Source organism: Podarcis melisellensis (genome assembly GCF_964234715.1).
Source record: "Podarcis melisellensis genome assembly, chromosome: 17".
Taxonomy (NCBI): Eukaryota; Metazoa; Chordata; class Lepidosauria; order Squamata; family Lacertidae; genus Podarcis; species Podarcis melisellensis.
The window spans coordinates 35,530,369-35,548,351 of NC_138534.1; the positions used below are offsets into that span (position 1 = coordinate 35,530,369).

The 17,983-nt window shown below is 37.1% G+C and overlaps 1 protein-coding gene across 3 annotated transcripts in view; it reads right to left on the reverse strand.

The window, feature by feature from the left end:
* The window catches only part of ZCCHC7 (zinc finger CCHC-type containing 7), a 117,745-nt gene that overhangs the window by 26,469 nt on the left and 73,293 nt on the right, over positions 1-17,983 (reverse strand). For all 3 annotated transcript variants that reach the window (XM_081894315.1, XM_081894317.1, XM_081894316.1), the window contains exons 4-6: positions 16,205-16,327; positions 12,242-12,412; positions 5,515-5,550 (exon numbers count right to left, since the gene is read on the reverse strand). In XM_081894315.1, coding sequence (XP_081750441.1) covers positions 5,515-5,550; positions 12,242-12,412; positions 16,205-16,327 — 330 coding nt within the window. The remainder of the gene's footprint in view (positions 1-5,514; positions 5,551-12,241; positions 12,413-16,204; positions 16,328-17,983) is intronic.

The following is a 17,983-nucleotide window of genomic DNA, read 5'->3' on the forward strand; positions in this document are numbered from 1 at the left end:
TTTCAGTGAGAATTAAGTATTGTTAAACTGCTCCAGAAAAAGCACCTTATAAGAAAAGTAATATCTTGCATTTCAGCAGGTTGGAAACATGAACATCCCATATGGACCAAGTCTATGTATGTTAGCTGAGAACTTCCACGGAATTTACTTCCAAGTACTGTATATATGCACAGGATTACAAACTTAATGCTGCTTTTAATAAGATTACAGATAGTTACTGCTGCTGTCTGTCACCTGATAATAAAAAGTTAATATATTTGGTATTTTGATATTTACTGGAAAAAAGATAGATTATGGATAAGAGGAAATTCTCAGTGCAGATAATGCAGTGTTGCTTTACTTGTGCATGTTCGCTATTTACACGTGTGTGACAAGTTTTTCTAACAAAAACTAATAAAAAGCACCCTGAAACAAATCAAGACAAAATAAATTCAACTTAGTGTACTTATCATATGTTGAATTAATTTCTTCCTTGATTTCTCAATTTAACTGAAAAGCCACTGACAGGTATACATTTTATGAATTAAATGGAAACCTGTAAAATGCAAGCCTTCCAGGAAATAAACAGCAAAATGATTTTTAAAATGTCAACTAATGCAGCTTTTGTTATCTAGAACTATCTATCACAACTGAATAAAGAGGTAGAATTTATTGTGAAACCATGTTTTATTTTTAGCATAAATTATCTTTTCATCTGACAATTTTCTCTACCCCAAACTACAAATGACTCTTTCTTCATAAATTCACATACAAAGTGGAGATAACTAAAGTTTCAAATGAATTTTAATTAGTCAGAAAGACACATTTGGGCATGAGAAGCTTAGAATAAATATGATAAAGTCTCCAAATTATACATAATATTATGACTTACATTCTTTAAAATAGATTGTAAATGCTACAACTGGAAAACTCTGAGAGCTAACACACCTTATGAAGGCTACAGTCTTTCACACATTTACTTCCAAGCACATCCAACCTAATTCTACAGGACTTACTTCTTAGTAAACATGAATAGGATTGGGTAACAGGATGGCAAAATACTGTGTACGTTTTCAAAATATTGGGGAGAAATTAGATAAAAGCCATACAACTATTTTAAAGATTCTTTTAAATAAAGCAAACGAAGAAAACCCCAGACCGCCCTTTTGTAAACATCACCATAATATAACAACAATTAGCAGGCTTATATGTTCAAATGTCGTAGTTCAGACTAGGATAGGCATTGGTGCGATTATGAGGAACCAATCTCTGAGTAATTCAGCCAAAAAGCTAAATCATTGCTCTTCTGTAGAATGGGCCTCGTGGACAATAAAGTTTCTTATAATTTCTTTAAATCGAGGGAAACACACACACACAGTAGTTGTGCTTAATTTCAGCAGCTGCTCTGTGCAGCTCAGATTTAAAAGTAAGCATACTTACATTTTTATTTCAAAGAAAGGTAGGAGACCAAGCGGAATTTTAATGATCATACACAAAGAAATACAAGCACAAAATTTAAGCACAAAAGAGGTATTGTGCCTTCATGTCTTTTAGCATACGCATACGAAAACAGCAATTCCTGGTTCACCTTTTTTTTAATGTAAGTGGATTAAAAGTAAGGTTAACAAACTGTCAAAAAGCGTGTTAAATGATAGTGTTTGGTGGTTAAAGTCTGATGGCTGTAAAACTCTGTTGGTGGCCATCTTGGGGCGACGGGCTTTGATATGAATGAGAAAAGGCAGGCGATGGGGGAGGGGGGCTCACTGCATGCATGGAGCAAGGCAATGGGAGGGACTGTGATGCCCTGAAGAAGAAGAAACCCAGCTCCACAGCAAAGAAATATATTGTTAAAATATATATTTAGAGAAAAACAATCACATTATACACTGCATGAAACACATTTTTCCAATTGCAATGTCCATAATGATATATAGCACACCACAGGCCTAATAGATTTTAGGCCAGGATATATATACTTGTGCATGCACATTATTCCTAAGTATGATTTGCTACACGGTTATAACACCTACACAGTTTCATTTTATGCCAGACATACTGTACCCGATATATGTGAAGCCTCAAGTAAGTAAATGTTGACCCTGGTTGGTTCCAATGAAGACACCGTATATGTTTTGTTCAATTGCTTTCTACCCCCATACAGTATTACACTGTATTTTTCATAGGCCATCTTCCAATTGCATTGCAAGGAATCCACGTACATTATACATATTCCCAGATTTTTTAACTTTATGGAGACAATATTAGCGAGCAGTTAATCCACCCCATATATACACATACTTTTATCAATACTGATAGAGTCAAATAAAAGAAGATGTTTTCTGGGTGGAAAACAGAAAATTAGAAAGCAAGTTATTTATTAATTGTTAATTGCAATGAATGATTTATTACCAGAAACATGTTACATTACAAAAAAATAGTTCTACTATATTCTGAAAGGTACGTTAAACATTATTGTTGGGATCCGAAGCTTTTAATCTCCATCCTTCAGACAACAGCCTCCCATGCCCCCTAAGAAGCCGCCCAAAATCACCCAGAGCAGTATCCTATAAAGAGTTGATACTGGAAGGAAAAATCTACCACTTCCAGGTTCTTCCTCGCCACTGACCCAGATCACTTTGGATCCAAGCTAGCTTTTAAAAATACCAAAAACATGCACCCCATTACTAACAGTTATCATAGACAGTATTAGTTGGTATTGGGTACATTTCAGAAAATGTAATGGGGGCATTATCCAAACACCCAGCCACCTCCATGTTAAAGCTTCGTGGGGCCATCTTCTACATGCAAAATTGCAATTCTCTTACTCTTTCCTAAAAGTCAATATATTTGGAGTCATGAAGGCCAGAAACCATAAGGAGCTTCAAGTTAAGCCTTATCTTCCCAATGAAAATGTGGCAAAGGATACATTTGCAACTCAAAATGTAAAATATTAATATGAAGCTTTAATGAGGCATAATTCATGAACCTAGTACAGATAAGGAATTAGTTGTATACCAAACTATACACTTTTACTTCAGTTAAAGTGACTCTGAATTTGTGAACTCTTTGGTGCAGTATGTCAGCCATTCTAGGCTTAAGAGCATTTAAAACAACATCTTGATTTTCAAAAAAAATTAAAACAGACACCTGCAAAATCTACTTTCCAAGGAAAAGCTTTTTTAAAAAAATTGAAAGAGAAATGACAATTTAATATGATTAGTTCTGTAGTACTTTTCATGTATAAACAACTATGTTATAATTTTTAAAAGGAAATGAATTTGCCAACTTAAAGAAACCATTGCATGCAAAGCAACCAGTTCACCTAGACTACTATTATGAGAAAGCCCAACACTACTGAGATATTTAACAAGACATCTGCAGTAAATTAATCAAAACATTGCTTTAAATCTCTCACTCCCTCGTATAATCTCCTGCAATTTCTTCTTTCTGGCAGGACTTTTGGATACAGAAAAGGCTGACATTATGACACCAGTTTTTTCAAATAGCTAAAATTTCAAAGACCTTAAGCACAAGCAAAACCTAAGAACAACCCATAACCATCGGTTACACTATTTACACATCATTATCTGCACTAAAGATAGATGTGAGTGCAATAGTTTCAATGAGTCGATAGATGGCACCCCAATCTCTCAGTAAATTGGCAAAACGAATAAAATCACCAAGAGCCTTAGCAGTGACAAATATTGTTCTGTTGATCTGAACAAGCATTCACAATGATTAATTAGGGACACTTTGCTTATGCATGAAAAATTAACCACACATTTTATATAACCCTTTGACAAACATGCATAATAAGTGGGATTAAAAGATTACCTACATGGTATATATTTGTACGATATTCAAAATTTGTTCTGTTTATGCAGATTCGATATATACTTCACATTCTGGTTTATTAAGAGACGTTAACAACTAGGCTCAACCAAACTTGTGACAAGTGCGGAATAAACTGTTTAGTATTAGTATATGTATGTATCTAAACACAAATACAAATGACTACTTACTTGTGCATCTTTTTTGGGTACCTACTACATTAAGCATTTCATTACTTTAGCTTTGTTACACTGTATCCTACTGTATCCTACCTGTGCTTTGTTTTTGTTATGTTCTCATATGATTTCTTTTACAGCAATATTGAAATAGAAACTTTTAAGGAAATGAAGGTAGACTTTTTAAAACAAAAAACAAAACAAAAGCCAGTTAGTTAACCATGAGATGAATTTTCTGTTGTAGCAATGAAGCATCATCAACACTGGAACCCGCAAAGAAAATGTTCTGTAAAGGATTGCCCCAATTTAGGGGAATCCTGTACATACTGCAAACATTACAAGGAAGTACAGACATTAAGAAAGAAGTTACAAAATTTGTCTAAAATTACTGAATGGTTCTAGTTGTTGCAAACTAGTTACTATGAATTTTTAAGTAAGAATTTCTATTTCCTGTTGCCTTGATAAAAATCCCTTTCAAGAAACTGATTAGTACTAAAGGGGACTAAAGAATTTTTTTTTTTTTTAATACTGAAGTAATTTCTCCATATTTAAAGCTCAATTTGACTAAAGATACTGAATAAAAATTTCCTGAAACATAATGAATGGCTTCCACCATATAATGGTTTTTGAAGTTCGCTGATAACTCAAAGAATATGTGTAAATAAAAAAAGGAAACCACACATATTTACTTATTTTTAAAAAGTATTTTAAACTAAGGAGAAACTGGGAAAGATTTATCATCCTAAAATGCAAAAAGAAACATACTGGAAAGCACGTGTACCAACAGTATTTCTTTAAATGAAATAACCTAAGAAGATAGATGTTTGCAAGCTTGAGCCTGTTGACCACTTAATGATCTGTTGAAAACAAGAATAATCAACTTGAATCTCAGTATTTATATGGACTATGAAGCCAAATATAAACTTGCACAAAGTTTTGGAACACAAAACATTTAATCTTGTCGTAAACCAAATGGACAGCCCGCATTTCCCTAGATTCTGTCTGGCTTAACAAGCTTAGTAGGAAGACTGAAGATTATTTATTGTGCAGCTATTTTTGTAAGTAAAGGCTCCTAAAAAAGGTTCAATTGATAAAACTTATGATAGTTTCCCATTCTATACAAGTTGTAAAAATGTTGTAAAAATCATTTTCCTTGGACAATGTGCAAATAGATGCTGGTACTTGGGAATGATCATGATACTTGTAAACAGTACTGTTCTGTGCTTCCATGAGATATTATTATACTATTATGTGCTACTGATGAAGTTATAGGCAGCAAAGTGACACGATGCCAACATGAATGATTTCTGTTATATAAACAGTTTTCAAAGAAAACTGTTATATAAACTGTTTTCAAAGAAAGTTGGGGGAAGAAGCATAGTATATTCTTGCATTCTTCAGTGCAAAACCTCTTCAGATATTTATTATCTTCCTTCACAAGATTCTTGTCTATATTTTATGGTCAGCAGTTCACTGAAGAGTAAATAGGCTGGGGGTAGAAGAAAATAAAAAAGGTGTTTCTACTTACTGTTAGGTGATACTGCCTCCATATTTCTGGGCAAGCCTGGAAAATAAAAATATTGATCAGCTGGGAGCATGAAACAAGGTGCTTTACAGCCTGTTGGTTTTGGCATAACACAGTATCCACTGGTGTCGGTCACAGGAAAATAAGAAGCTTAACTGAAAGGGTCTGCATTTCAGCTTCGAAAACCTGGCTAGACAGTTTAATTGAATTTTACACTGGTTTAACACACTCCCTGCCATTGTCAGAAAGCCAGTAACAGTTTTCTTTTTCCCTTTCTTTTGCTCAAGTTTAGAAGTTTTGAAGACAAGTTCGTAAAGGTCCTAAAATGCAAATATATGCCAAAGAGTGCTCTAAAAGGGCTTTATCAACATTTAAGATTGGCACTATTATTTGGAAGTTACTTTATAATTTCTTACAATAATTCAGAATTCTAAACTATTTTTCTATGTTTGAAGATACCTATAAACAAATCAGAATGTAATCCCTGCATGTTAATCCTAAGCAATGCAAAATGACAAAATAAGGAACATAACAAAATGCTTTACTGATTGTATTTTTACAAAAACTTTCATTGCTTTATTTGTTCTCTACTCATACTGTAACTAAACCACAGTATTACACTTTGGTAATGAAATAACAAAGGTACCTATTAATAGCTTTTTCAAGCACTGTTCAACTAAAAGAAAATATGTTTTTGTCTTAGTATAGTTTTACCTTAGTGACAGAAAGAGGTAAAGTGTTTAAATAGAAGCGTAAGTTTCGTATTTTACACCATAAAGTACTATTAACTTAGCAATCTCCAGTCTTTAATTTTCTTTACTATTAGAATCTGTCATGAAAATATTATGCCAGCTTTCTCATTAGATTCATAAAGTAAGTCATATTAGAAGTGAACATAAATTTGCACTAGTTATTCTAGTTCCCTCCCAGAAATCTCACAGTCTGTATTTTAAGTAATCTTTGTTTTTCAGACTTCACATGTTGTAAGAGAAACTAGAGGTAACATTGAATGCAATTTTTGGCAAATTAATTACATACAATGTGCCCCTTTGGGATGCAGCTCATATTATAATAACATTCCACATGATACCCTAAAACTGTCTCCTCATTTTACTAAAACTGCCATTAACTGACTAGTTAAGCAACGGTTCTCATTTTATTCTATAAAAAATACTGCCATGGGCAAACACCAATGAAGTTGAAGTTCTTTATGCAACATTTCTTATGGCTTGCCGCAGGGATTGTGTAGATTCTTACTACCAGAGTATTACCAGAATATGGTGGTTGTAAAATTGTAGTCAGTAAGAACTGTCATGCAAGAATGAAATTTTGCTACTCTATAATCTTCACCTATAGAGCTTACTAAAATATCATTTGGCTCCAGAATAATAACTGTGTCACTCTGAACCTCAACTATTATAGAATTTATTTGTTTTAATGAGGTATTCATGAAGACAGGACCAAATTTCACTTAAAACCGTGTGCTCATTTTTAGTCTGTGGGCAAAAATATATATAAATGAAAATTTGCTTGGTATATATATTTAAAATCAAATGGTTACTTGATGTTAAAACAAAACTACAATTGCAGTTATATTCAGTGGTATCAACTTCCATGCAAGCATGCTTAGGATTGATGTTTGGGGATATTAGAAGTTCTTGAAAAAGGACCCATTAAATATTGAGATGGCTGACTGATGCACAAAGTTTACAGCTAGTTTATATCTTTTCCTTATCAATGAATGACAAAAAGCCTAATTAACAATTGCTACAGAATACTGGTTGCTCAAATGAAGCAGAATGGCTTGATATGGAAGAGAGCATCACTAAATTCAACAACAATTGAGCTTGTGATTTCTCTTATTTATAAGTATTTAACCATGAATTGCCTTCATTTAGGAAAAGAAAGAAAGAAAACCTCTGGTGGAATACAGCTACATTAGAAGAATATTGCATTTATTTCCTGGACCAGCAGTCAGACCATTCTAACATTTAGATGTACAAACATGAAATGCCAATTCTCCAAAGAGGCCACTCCACTTTTTACAACAAATTCACTTTTAAATCTTTTTAGTATGGGCAGCATAGCTTTATTCTTAACTTGTGCAAAATTGATGTGTGTCCCCTTCACTTATCCTATCAGTAACTAGGAGTGATGAGTATTCATAAAAAAATAAAACACAAATCAACCCACTTTGCCACACCAGATGAATCAAGAGTTTATATTGTTCCGTTTGACCCATATTGAATTTTATCATGTGCTAATTATTGTTTTACGAGAACAACGGCTTAGTGCATCTGTTGTTTAATTCCCACTTCCCTATTCTCAAATGTGAACATCAAAGAAAATAAAACACTCAATCTTAAACAGCCGCTGACAGCAGACCAAGACTCAAGTGCTCAATAGACAAGGCCCTTGCCACCAGTTCTCATATTTCCACAACAATGAACAAACACAAAAACAGCACTAAGCGGCCTTTCCTCCTTTTCAGCTCCCCTTGGCCAGTTGTCTGCCTTGTAGTAGAGAGAACCCTTGAACACAACCCTGCTGGGAACACAACACAGGAGAAAGGATTAGCCTTACTAACATGCTAGCATTTGCAAAAGTGAAGGGGGGAAAAAAACAACCCTCAACCAAGACTGTATTTGGTATATGAATAACCAAAATGTGTGAGCTGACAAGAGACCAGGACAGGCCTATGGCTCCCCGGGAGAAAATGTAGCTGTGATGAGTGACAGGGCTTTCAGGAAATATGTTCACAATCACAGACAGTGAAGGCCATGACCTAGATCGTTTAAGAGCTTGTCTTGTCAAATTATCAAAAGCTTCTTCCTCTCTGAATAAAGAGTGACATAAGTGAGTGTCAGAAAGCTGCAGGCTGACAAGCCAAGCATACAATAACAGAATGCACGTCACATACTTGCCGAACACCGCCACTGCTAGCGGCAAATCTTAATGAGAGTGCGGCTGGCCCAAGAGACTTGGGTCCCTGCTGGCACAACTACTCATCTCACAAAAATCCTTCAGCTCCAAGTCAGTTATGGCCTGACACGATGACTACAATTACTAAACACAACTTTTTAACAGAATTCTCTGGTGCTTTGTCAAAGCTGCTGCTGGGAGCTGCCCCATTGCAAGCCATCGCAGCAAACAAAAGATTTAATGGCACAAGTCATATTAATTAACTGTATGACAGTTAACAGAAAAGGAGCTGATTAAACCTATCGATAAAAACATTTAGTGACTCTCTTATCAACAGCTCGCCCCACATGACCCTTCCTCAACTAACGTCCACTGGAAGAACCAGAAATTATAAAGTATCCTTAACGGTACTTAATTACCATGTTATGAGCTCCCATATATGGAGGGACCCCACGGGGCATAATGAAACAGGGACCTGTTTCTCTTCCTCCCTCGTGGTGTTGTATGGGCACAACACACCAGGCTGTTATTGGAAATGGCATGTCACACTCATATCACCACCCAACATTCTTCCCTCCACTCAAGTCAAGGAACATGTTCATTCTTCTATTTTGGACACACAGATCATCTTCAGGGTAAGCTTTATGAAACTATTTGGGAAAAGTGAGGCTAAAGCATTATTTAGAAACGGGTGTAAGGAAGAAATGAAGGGCTTAGCCTATAATCTTCTAGAGAACTTCTGAAGCTAAGAGGGTTCAGACCTGTTTGATGATAGTCAACTAGAAAGCCCATCCGTACTACTCTGAACTTTCAAAGAAAAGAGCAGAAGTAGTATTTCATATTTAAGAGCAGGAGGGTTAAAAAGAGTTCTAAATTTCCACAACAGAATTCTCAGTTCATCCACGTCAAATTCACTCTGCTAGGATTTGTGTTTCAGACTACAACAACAACCACCACGTTCCTCCAAATCCACTGCAACACACAAGAGCAGATGACAAAATAGTGATCAGAACAATTATCATGGGAATACACTGTGCTGGAAAAAAGAAAATAACAGAATGTCCGCATTCGGGGGGAGGGGATATCTAAGTACACTGGATTAGATCCAAAGAACAAAGCAGAAGGAGAAAATGTATTGGTGCTCTGGCAGTGTAGAACCATATCAGACACCACGAGACACAGAGAATAAGGAAGATATAGGCTGTGGCAACTTAAGCCTAGTGGGCTGTTAAAAGGTATGAATAAAGGGCTTGTGCCACTCTGCACAAGAGCCTGAACACATGGAAAAACTTATCTGTATTCAGGGTCACATTTTCCCATTCGGTATCCTTCCATTAGGCTAGAACTACTGTGAGTATACGGGGCATTCTAATACCGGAAGGGTACTTTTGGTTCTAAGCCATTGAATGAAAACAAATGTACACTAAAACTAGACCCCCAAAATATTAAATCACTACTTTTTATAAATTGTATTGGTCTGAGGTTATTGATACCTCCATTCTAGTCTGGGAGGTGTTTCCAAAAAGTGCCAGATCAAAAGAGCCTGCTTGAGTCAGTGGCCCATTCTGTTCTCCTAGTGGCCAACCAGCTGCCTATGGGAAGCCCCCAAACAGGATCTGAGCACAACATTCTCCCCACTTTTAATTCCCAGCAACTGGCATTCAGAGGCATATTGCTTCCAACCATATGAGCCAACTCCTAGGGGCCGGGGTCCCTTCACCCACCCATTAAAATATTTGAGGGGGCCAGGCCCCCAAAGTTAATGAGCACTGCCATGCAAATGGGGTGTGTGAACCGTGTCTTGTGATTGATTATGTGGGGTGAGGCTTACCTAGGTCTCCCCCAATATTTTATTCAAGTTGGCAGCCCTGTCTTCAACACAGGAGGTAGAAATGAATGACAAAACTCCAAATACTTTAGTTATTTCAGTGCTGAAATAAATGGGACCTACTCCCAAATAAATGGCAAGGAAGAGACGTTGCACTATCCTAGAAAGCATGCACTTGCCAGAAAATTGTGTGTGTGTGTGTTAGTCTCCACACAGAGGATTTTTTGGGCTCTTCAGAAATGGAAATTCTGATCTAGACAATTTTAGATTCTTCCCCAGCATGTGAGCCTGATGTAGATTCCAATAACCCAAGTGATGGACACCTCTATGCAAACACCATGCAGAAGTTTAAGATCGTAACAGGGCAGGTGTCAAGAATGACAACCAACATTTTCAGATTTGCATGAATTTTGCCTGTATAGTTTAAAAGCTATGTTGCGTTCAGGTCTTGCTTGCAAACTTCCTGCTGATCCCTGGTTGGCTACTGTGAGAATAGGATGCTGGACAAGACCATTGATCCAAAAGGCTGTTCTTTTGTTAAATACAGTAATGGCACAATAAACAGAAACTGCCCACAAAAATCATCTTGGAGCAATCAGAACTTCCCATATTTATGAAAAAAACCAAGAGGCATCACACTTCCTACAACCAGACCTCCCACATTCTTGAGTATATCTAGCATATTTTAGACTACTCCTGCAGACATCATCTCCATAGCATTGCTGTTAATATATTAAGTAGGTTCTGGTGTAGATAATTTAGCTGAGAAAGCTAAAAGATTGGATTCACACACAGTATCTTCTCAGTTCCTCCCCAGGACAATTTCTCCCCATTTGACTTAATTGTAGTTAAGAATACTTCAGCACTAACATAAACGAACCTTGGTTATAAAATTTATATACAGGCTGTGCACAATCATGCACACATGTTAGTCCTGACATTCCAGCACACTCTAGTGTGACTAAGTAACAGAACACAAGACAGAGAAGACAGGAGACTTTCTTTTTAATTGATTGGCTCAAAAGGCTCAGGGAGCACTCCTCTGGTCCCCGTGCAAAGGTGAAAATTTGAACCAGGAATTTCCTAATTCTGTTCTCAGTCTCTTATTCACTATACTTAACTAGAACTCGAGCTAGTTAGGCACAGTGGTACCTCGGGTTACATACGCTTCAGGTTACAGACTCCGCTAACCCAGAAATAGTGCTTCAAGTTAAGAACTTTGCTTCAGGATGAGAACAGAAATCATGCTCCGGCGGTGTGGCAGCAGCAGGAGGCCCCATTAGCTAAAGTGGTGCTTCAGGTGAAGAACAGTTTCAGGTTAAGTACGGACCTCCAGAACAAATTAGTACGTAACCTGAGGTACCACTGTACATGCAAGATCCTGTCATAATTAGAATTCATACCTGTATCCATGGTGACCAAGTCCCCACTCCCAAGCTTGTACAACAAATTCAAAAATGAAAATTCCATTTTTAAAGTAATTTTAAAGATGTATATAATTATTTAAAAATGTATTGACATTCCACTGAATGTCAGCAATTCTTCGTGAATTTTATGACATTCATTTTTCATGGGAAAATGTTTACAAATGAAAACAAGGCAAAACATAATTCCACATCCTGAATAGTCAGGTATTGTTAAGAAAGAACAAAATTTGCTTAAAGTTTCAAAGAAATGCTCAAATGCAATCAACACAGAAAGAATACAAAGAAGAATACAGACCTTACCTGGCAACGCTGCCAGATTTCATTTTTACATTCTATTTTTATTACTTTATCATCAATCCAAACATTATGAAGATACAGAAAATATTAATTGTACATAGAAATCTGTGTGTCCACAGAAATACCGCCTACTGGACACAGTTCTATAAGTGGGAGTTTAGGTGGTTGCCCCAACAAATTGTGAAATGCACAAGAGGTTCTGAAGAGATAAAAAGGGAAATAAATATGGGGTAGCTTTGGTTAACTGTGTACTCACGTCTGCATAATGGCCTCTCATATCACAGCGGTTACAATGTTTTTTCCAGTACGTTCTCTCAAGGCACTCTCTCGAGTAGTGTCCAGGCAAACAACAATTTAAACAAAAACGTGCAGGACAGCTGTTTTGTTGGTGACCTCTTTCGGAACACAGACAACAAGGTGGAATTTTCTGTGGGAGAAATACAAAGACAGGAAATTCAAATGTCTGAAGCATCTGTAGAATTTAAATTAAGTAAAATGCACAAGGAAGCTATGGCAAAATCACACTGAGAACCAGAATGAACCATTATCACTTTGCTTAAGGCTTCCTACCTACATGATTTATTTAAATTTATAGTATGCCATCCTGTGATAGGTGCCTGAGGTAGCTAACAGCAATATATAAACACAACATAGAAGGAAACAATCATTAAAAGCCATAAATAAAGCCAAAAGCAGATAAACAAGAAATAAATTTAAAACAGCAATAAATGAGAAATTATAAACCGAAACCCAAATTGTCTTAGCAGGCCAATATATCTACATTTATCCATCTCCGTGTGAATACTTTTGTCTGTCAATGGAAGCTCAATTCCCTGTGAACCAAGGTGCTGCCACCGAGAAGGCCCTTTCTCATATCTCTGCCAAACACACCTCAGAAGCTGGTGGAACATAGAAAACTGGTTTCTCTCGAACACATTAAGATTCAGACAGGCTCATATATGAGAAAATGGTATTTTATATAACCCAGTCCCATTTAGGGCTTTTAAAGGTCACAACCAGCCCTTTGAATTGTGCACCAAAATATACCAGTAGCTAGTGAAACTCTTGGGGGGGGGGGCATTCTCACAATAACTGGCCCTGTCAAAAATTTGATTGCAGTATTATGTGGTACCAATGCTTCACCCAATTTGCCACCTTAAACGTTCAGGGCACACTGCCCACACAATGTTGCTTATAAAACTCTAAAGCACCTGAAAATAAAATCAAAAGACATACATGCAGTATATACCTTCAACCACAAAAGTTGTTGATTTTTAAAGTGCAGCACAATACAGCCAAATACAGACAGAAATAAGTCACTGTTGTTGTTTTTAAAAGATCAGCAGCAGTGATGTGACTCTGAATATCTTCCTGGGAAGGATGTTTCAAATGTTGGGGCCACCACTGAGAAAGCCCTGTCTATAGTACCTGCTTGGGCAGGCTGACAAAGGCTAATCTATGTTTTAGCAAATGATTTTTCAAAGTTGGTTTTGAATTTTGGTGTTTTCCTTATGACTTATAAGGCAATGAACCAGAGCGGCACGTGCTGCATCTTCAGTTTCTCAAAAGAAATAAAAAATGTTGTGTGCCATTAACACCAGCCAAGGTATCAAAGCCTGTTTCAAATGAGCCTGGCATTTACTGAAGTCATCAAGCCAGGACTTGCTCAATATCTGCCCACCTTCAGAGGTTAGGCAGCTAGGTACCAGAGACTGATGTTTTATGTGGTAGCACTCTGACAGCGGAATAGCAGCCACTCCAAAAAAACCAATCTCTTTTTTCATTTTTACACCATGTTAAAATAGTTTCAGTCTGAAAGGGCCTTGATTGACAAACAAACTTGGGGGTAATTCTTTTTTTATGCTTGTTAGCTTCTTATTAGTTTTAGTGTGTTTTTATTTCTTTAATCAGAATTATATATATTAGTCACCTTGTGATAAATGTGATACATGCATGCTTATTTTATATAAACAAATGTTTCCTAGCATTTTCAGAAAGTTTTCACAGAACTTCAGACACCTGTTACATGTTCATTGTCTAGAAAGTGAAGCAATGATTATGAACACCAAGCGGCAGATAACTTTCCAGAGAAGCTCCTCCCTGCTATTGCTCTTGATGGAAGTTCAGAAAAAGACAACCAGTCCTGGTATTTCCATGTGTGAACAACAGTTAACCAAGAAGGAAAGAAATAGTGCCTTCTCAGCAGGTTTAGATTCCAGTAATTATTCCCATTTCCAAGGTCTCTGGTTAATGGGTTAGTTACCCCCTTACCCATGCCCACAGTATAACTGGTTTTCCTGGTGGCTGGTATTTTAAAAATCTTTTTCTCCCTTCATTCCTACTTCTCTGGTGCCTCCACCGATCCTGTTGAATCTGTAGCCACAGTGCAATGATCTCTGTGCAAGCTCTCTATATGATGTGATTGTCTTAATGTTTGATAGACAAATTTTCAACTTTCCCTAAATTTTTTGCCCCCTTTTAACAAAATACACCAATTTTAACCTTATTGTTTCTACTTCAACTATTTTAACAACTCTCCACAAACCTGGATCATCACGAAAACACACACACGCACACACACACTGCAGCCAATAAAATACAAAGACTATAAAGAAATATAAAACTAGCTCACAAATTGATGAAGATTTATCTAACTTATGGTGAATCCACCAGTCTTGTGAGACCTGTCCTCAGTCACTGTCTCTCTCCCCAATTCCAGGTTAATTGTTGCATTAGTGCGGTGGAATCTGTGGGGCTGCTCCAGAAGATAATGTAGGAATCAGCTTTTGATTGAAACAGGTAGAGCAGATGACATCACCAGCCCTTTACCAACTGGCCAACAATTTGTTTCTGGGTTCAACTTAAGGTGCCGATTTTGACCTTTAAATCCCTAAACAGCTTGAACCAGAAAATAATTGATTCCCCTTATGCGAGCCTGCTGAAGCATCTGGTTCCACTTCAGAGGCCCTTCTCTGGGGCCCCCCACGACAGGAGGTGTGGCAGGTGGACATTAGAGATAAGGCCTTTGCAGCTGTGGTACCCCAAATCTGAAACTCACCTCTAAGAGAGGTGTGTCTGGCCTCATTGATGCTCATCAAAAAGCAAGCAGCAAACGGTTTCATTTCAGAAGGATTTTCAGAGACTCTGCATTTAGCAAGAATGTTTGCTGGTGGTTTAAAATGGTTGCTGGGGTTTTTTTTTTTTAACTTACAGTTTTTATGGTGGCCTTAATGATTGTGAGATACATTGATTATTTTAACAGAAAGGTCAGGTAAAAATACTAGAAATAAATAAATAAAACACTGGAAAGCTGATTGCACAAAGCTTCCGGTTCTGTGTTTGCTGAGCTGAAACTGACCAGACAATCAGCACTGCCATCAGCCAAAGGTGGACAGAGAATGGTAGATACTTTTAAAAAGATTTCTATCCGGTGACTTCACTTCCTAATTCGGCCAACATGGAACTTGTCTAATGGGGAATGGGCCATGGGAACACTTTGTGTTCAAACTGATGATCCATTTAATGCAAACGAGAGCAAATATATGTACTAAAATATGAACTGCTGAAACTTTCTGAATTATCGCCGTTCATTGTCCCATCACATGCATATGGCATGATCCAATCTATTGTGAGCTCCATACCTGCATGCAGAAAGATGATCTGCCTCCCTCCCCCACCCCACCCCCCATCTAGATGTCCATACAGACAGCACAAGGGGGTAATGGGAAACCTATGAGGATTTTCTGCAAGTTGCTTGTGCAGAGCTAGCATGGTAGGTGGATATGGGAAACATCCACCAATGTGGCACGAGGGAGAAACCAATTTGCAATGAGCATCTGGGAATCCTCTGCATGGGGAGCATGCCCATAGTTTACTGCTAAATTCAGAGGCGGGGAGACACTGTCCTCGAACTATTTCTTCTGCCAGCCCTCCCGCCAAGTAAATTTCTCTCACATAAGGGCAGCATGCCTTTTGAAACCACCACCCCCCCCAAGTACAGGGTGCAAACTTCAAAAGAGTCCGCAACTGTTGATTCCTGGGACAAAACTGTCTTCTCAACTGTCGTGCGCGGAGGGAGGGAAACGATCATCTCCTCCTTCCCCCTCTCAAAATGTCCCTTCAGGACAATTATTTCTTACCAGAGCTTTAAAAGTCTGAAAGCTGTCAACTGACAGAATAAATTGCTCTCTTCCTAGACAAATCAGAATACTGTATTTACCTTTGGGGTAGGACAATTTTTTGATAAGTGACCTCGTTTATCACAATTTCTGCAAGTGACATTTTTGTCTGGCGTGTAGTATCTGTTGTTGTGCCGCACTGTAACATAGTTGCCAATCCGTGCCTAAAGAAATGAAAAGAAAATTCATTAGAAGTTTGCAGCTTATTGCCTTGCCATTCTAGACTTTTGTAGCTATTAAGGCTAGTAGGTGGAGTCAAAAATCCAGCTCTGCATTTGTATACTTGTTTAAACAAAAGTCATCTAAATCCCTGGTAAGCCTTTTACCCACTGGTAATTGTATAAGCTCCCTTCAAAAAAAAGAAAGAAAGGGGAAAAAGCATTTTTAGAAGTTGGTATGTCTCTTTTTCCCATAGTTAAGCCAACCTTTGTCAGCATTAGTTCACAATAAAGAATTCTGCAAAATGCATCAAAAATAATTGCAAAAACAACTTGCCATGAATAAATTCATGGGATAGATAATCTCTTGAAGCACTTTTATTCTATGCGTGAATAGGTAGATAAAAAAGCAACGAGAAAACATAGATGAAACAGCGAAAAAAAACAACCCCCAAAAAACCTTGACCTCACACATATTCTATAAATTCTTAGGTATGTGAATATGAAAAAGAGAAAATGGAATATTAAGGGGGGGGAGAACTTGGAATAAGAGACTCTCAAAGCCTTCTCTTTCTTAATATTGCTGTTTTCCAAAGACCATCTGTGAAATGATTTTGCAGTGAGACACGGTCATTTCCTTATTTATTTGGCTGAATACAGTGTAGTCAATGGCAGTAATGGGCACCTACTGTCTTTCTAATACTGAAGACTACAGTTGATAGTGACCATGTTATTCAATTAGAGGAGCACATTCTGCACCAGCTATTTGTGGATAAAGCTAAAGGTCAAGTAAACGTGTGCACAGATGTAAAAGGCAGCCGCTGCGAGAGCTGATACACAAGAGTCTAAGAGCAAGAACTGTAGAATATCAAAAACATAAGGAAGTATAATAGAGAGCAATCTCTGGAAAAGCAGTTGTTTGGGATAAAATTGCATAATTCTACTTTGACAGTTTTCTTTTCATAAAATCCCACTTGCCACAATTTTTCTGACTTTGGAATACTTAGCATTTTGCAGCAGTGACCAAGCCAAAAATGGTGACCAGCCACACAAGTAGAATATTTTCAATGATATTCAGTCCAGTTTTCCTTTCTTTTCCATTTGTATCTGCATGTTTGATGTTCCTTGTATTTTGTCTTCATTTTAAAAATTAATAAAGTATCTTTTAAAAAATGACAAAAACTGATGCAAACACCAAATTGTTCACTGCCTCAACAATACATTAGTGAGCAATCTTTGGGTTCAGTCAGTTGAGAATCTATAGTTTATATGACCATGGCCAAACCACTTTTCTATATATTCACTAACTACTTTCGAGAATCAGGTTCTTCAGAGCCAAATTAGTAAGGTATGTGGCAGAAAAACAGAAGCAATCATTAGAAAATTTGAGCTCTGCATCTCGTTCCAGTACAATTAAAAGTCAAATTTGAGAAAGCAAACTTGAAATTACATGTTAATTAGTTTTATCTAACCCTTTGATGCTGTAGCAAAAAAGGCTAATGCTATTCTAGGCTGCATCAATAGAAGTATGGTGTCAAAGGAATCAAGGGAAGGAATAGTCTTTATCTCTACTGCCTTGATTAGACCACACCTGGAATACTGTTTCCAGTTCTGGGCAGCACAGTTGAAGAAGGATATTGACAAATCAGAATGTGTACAGAG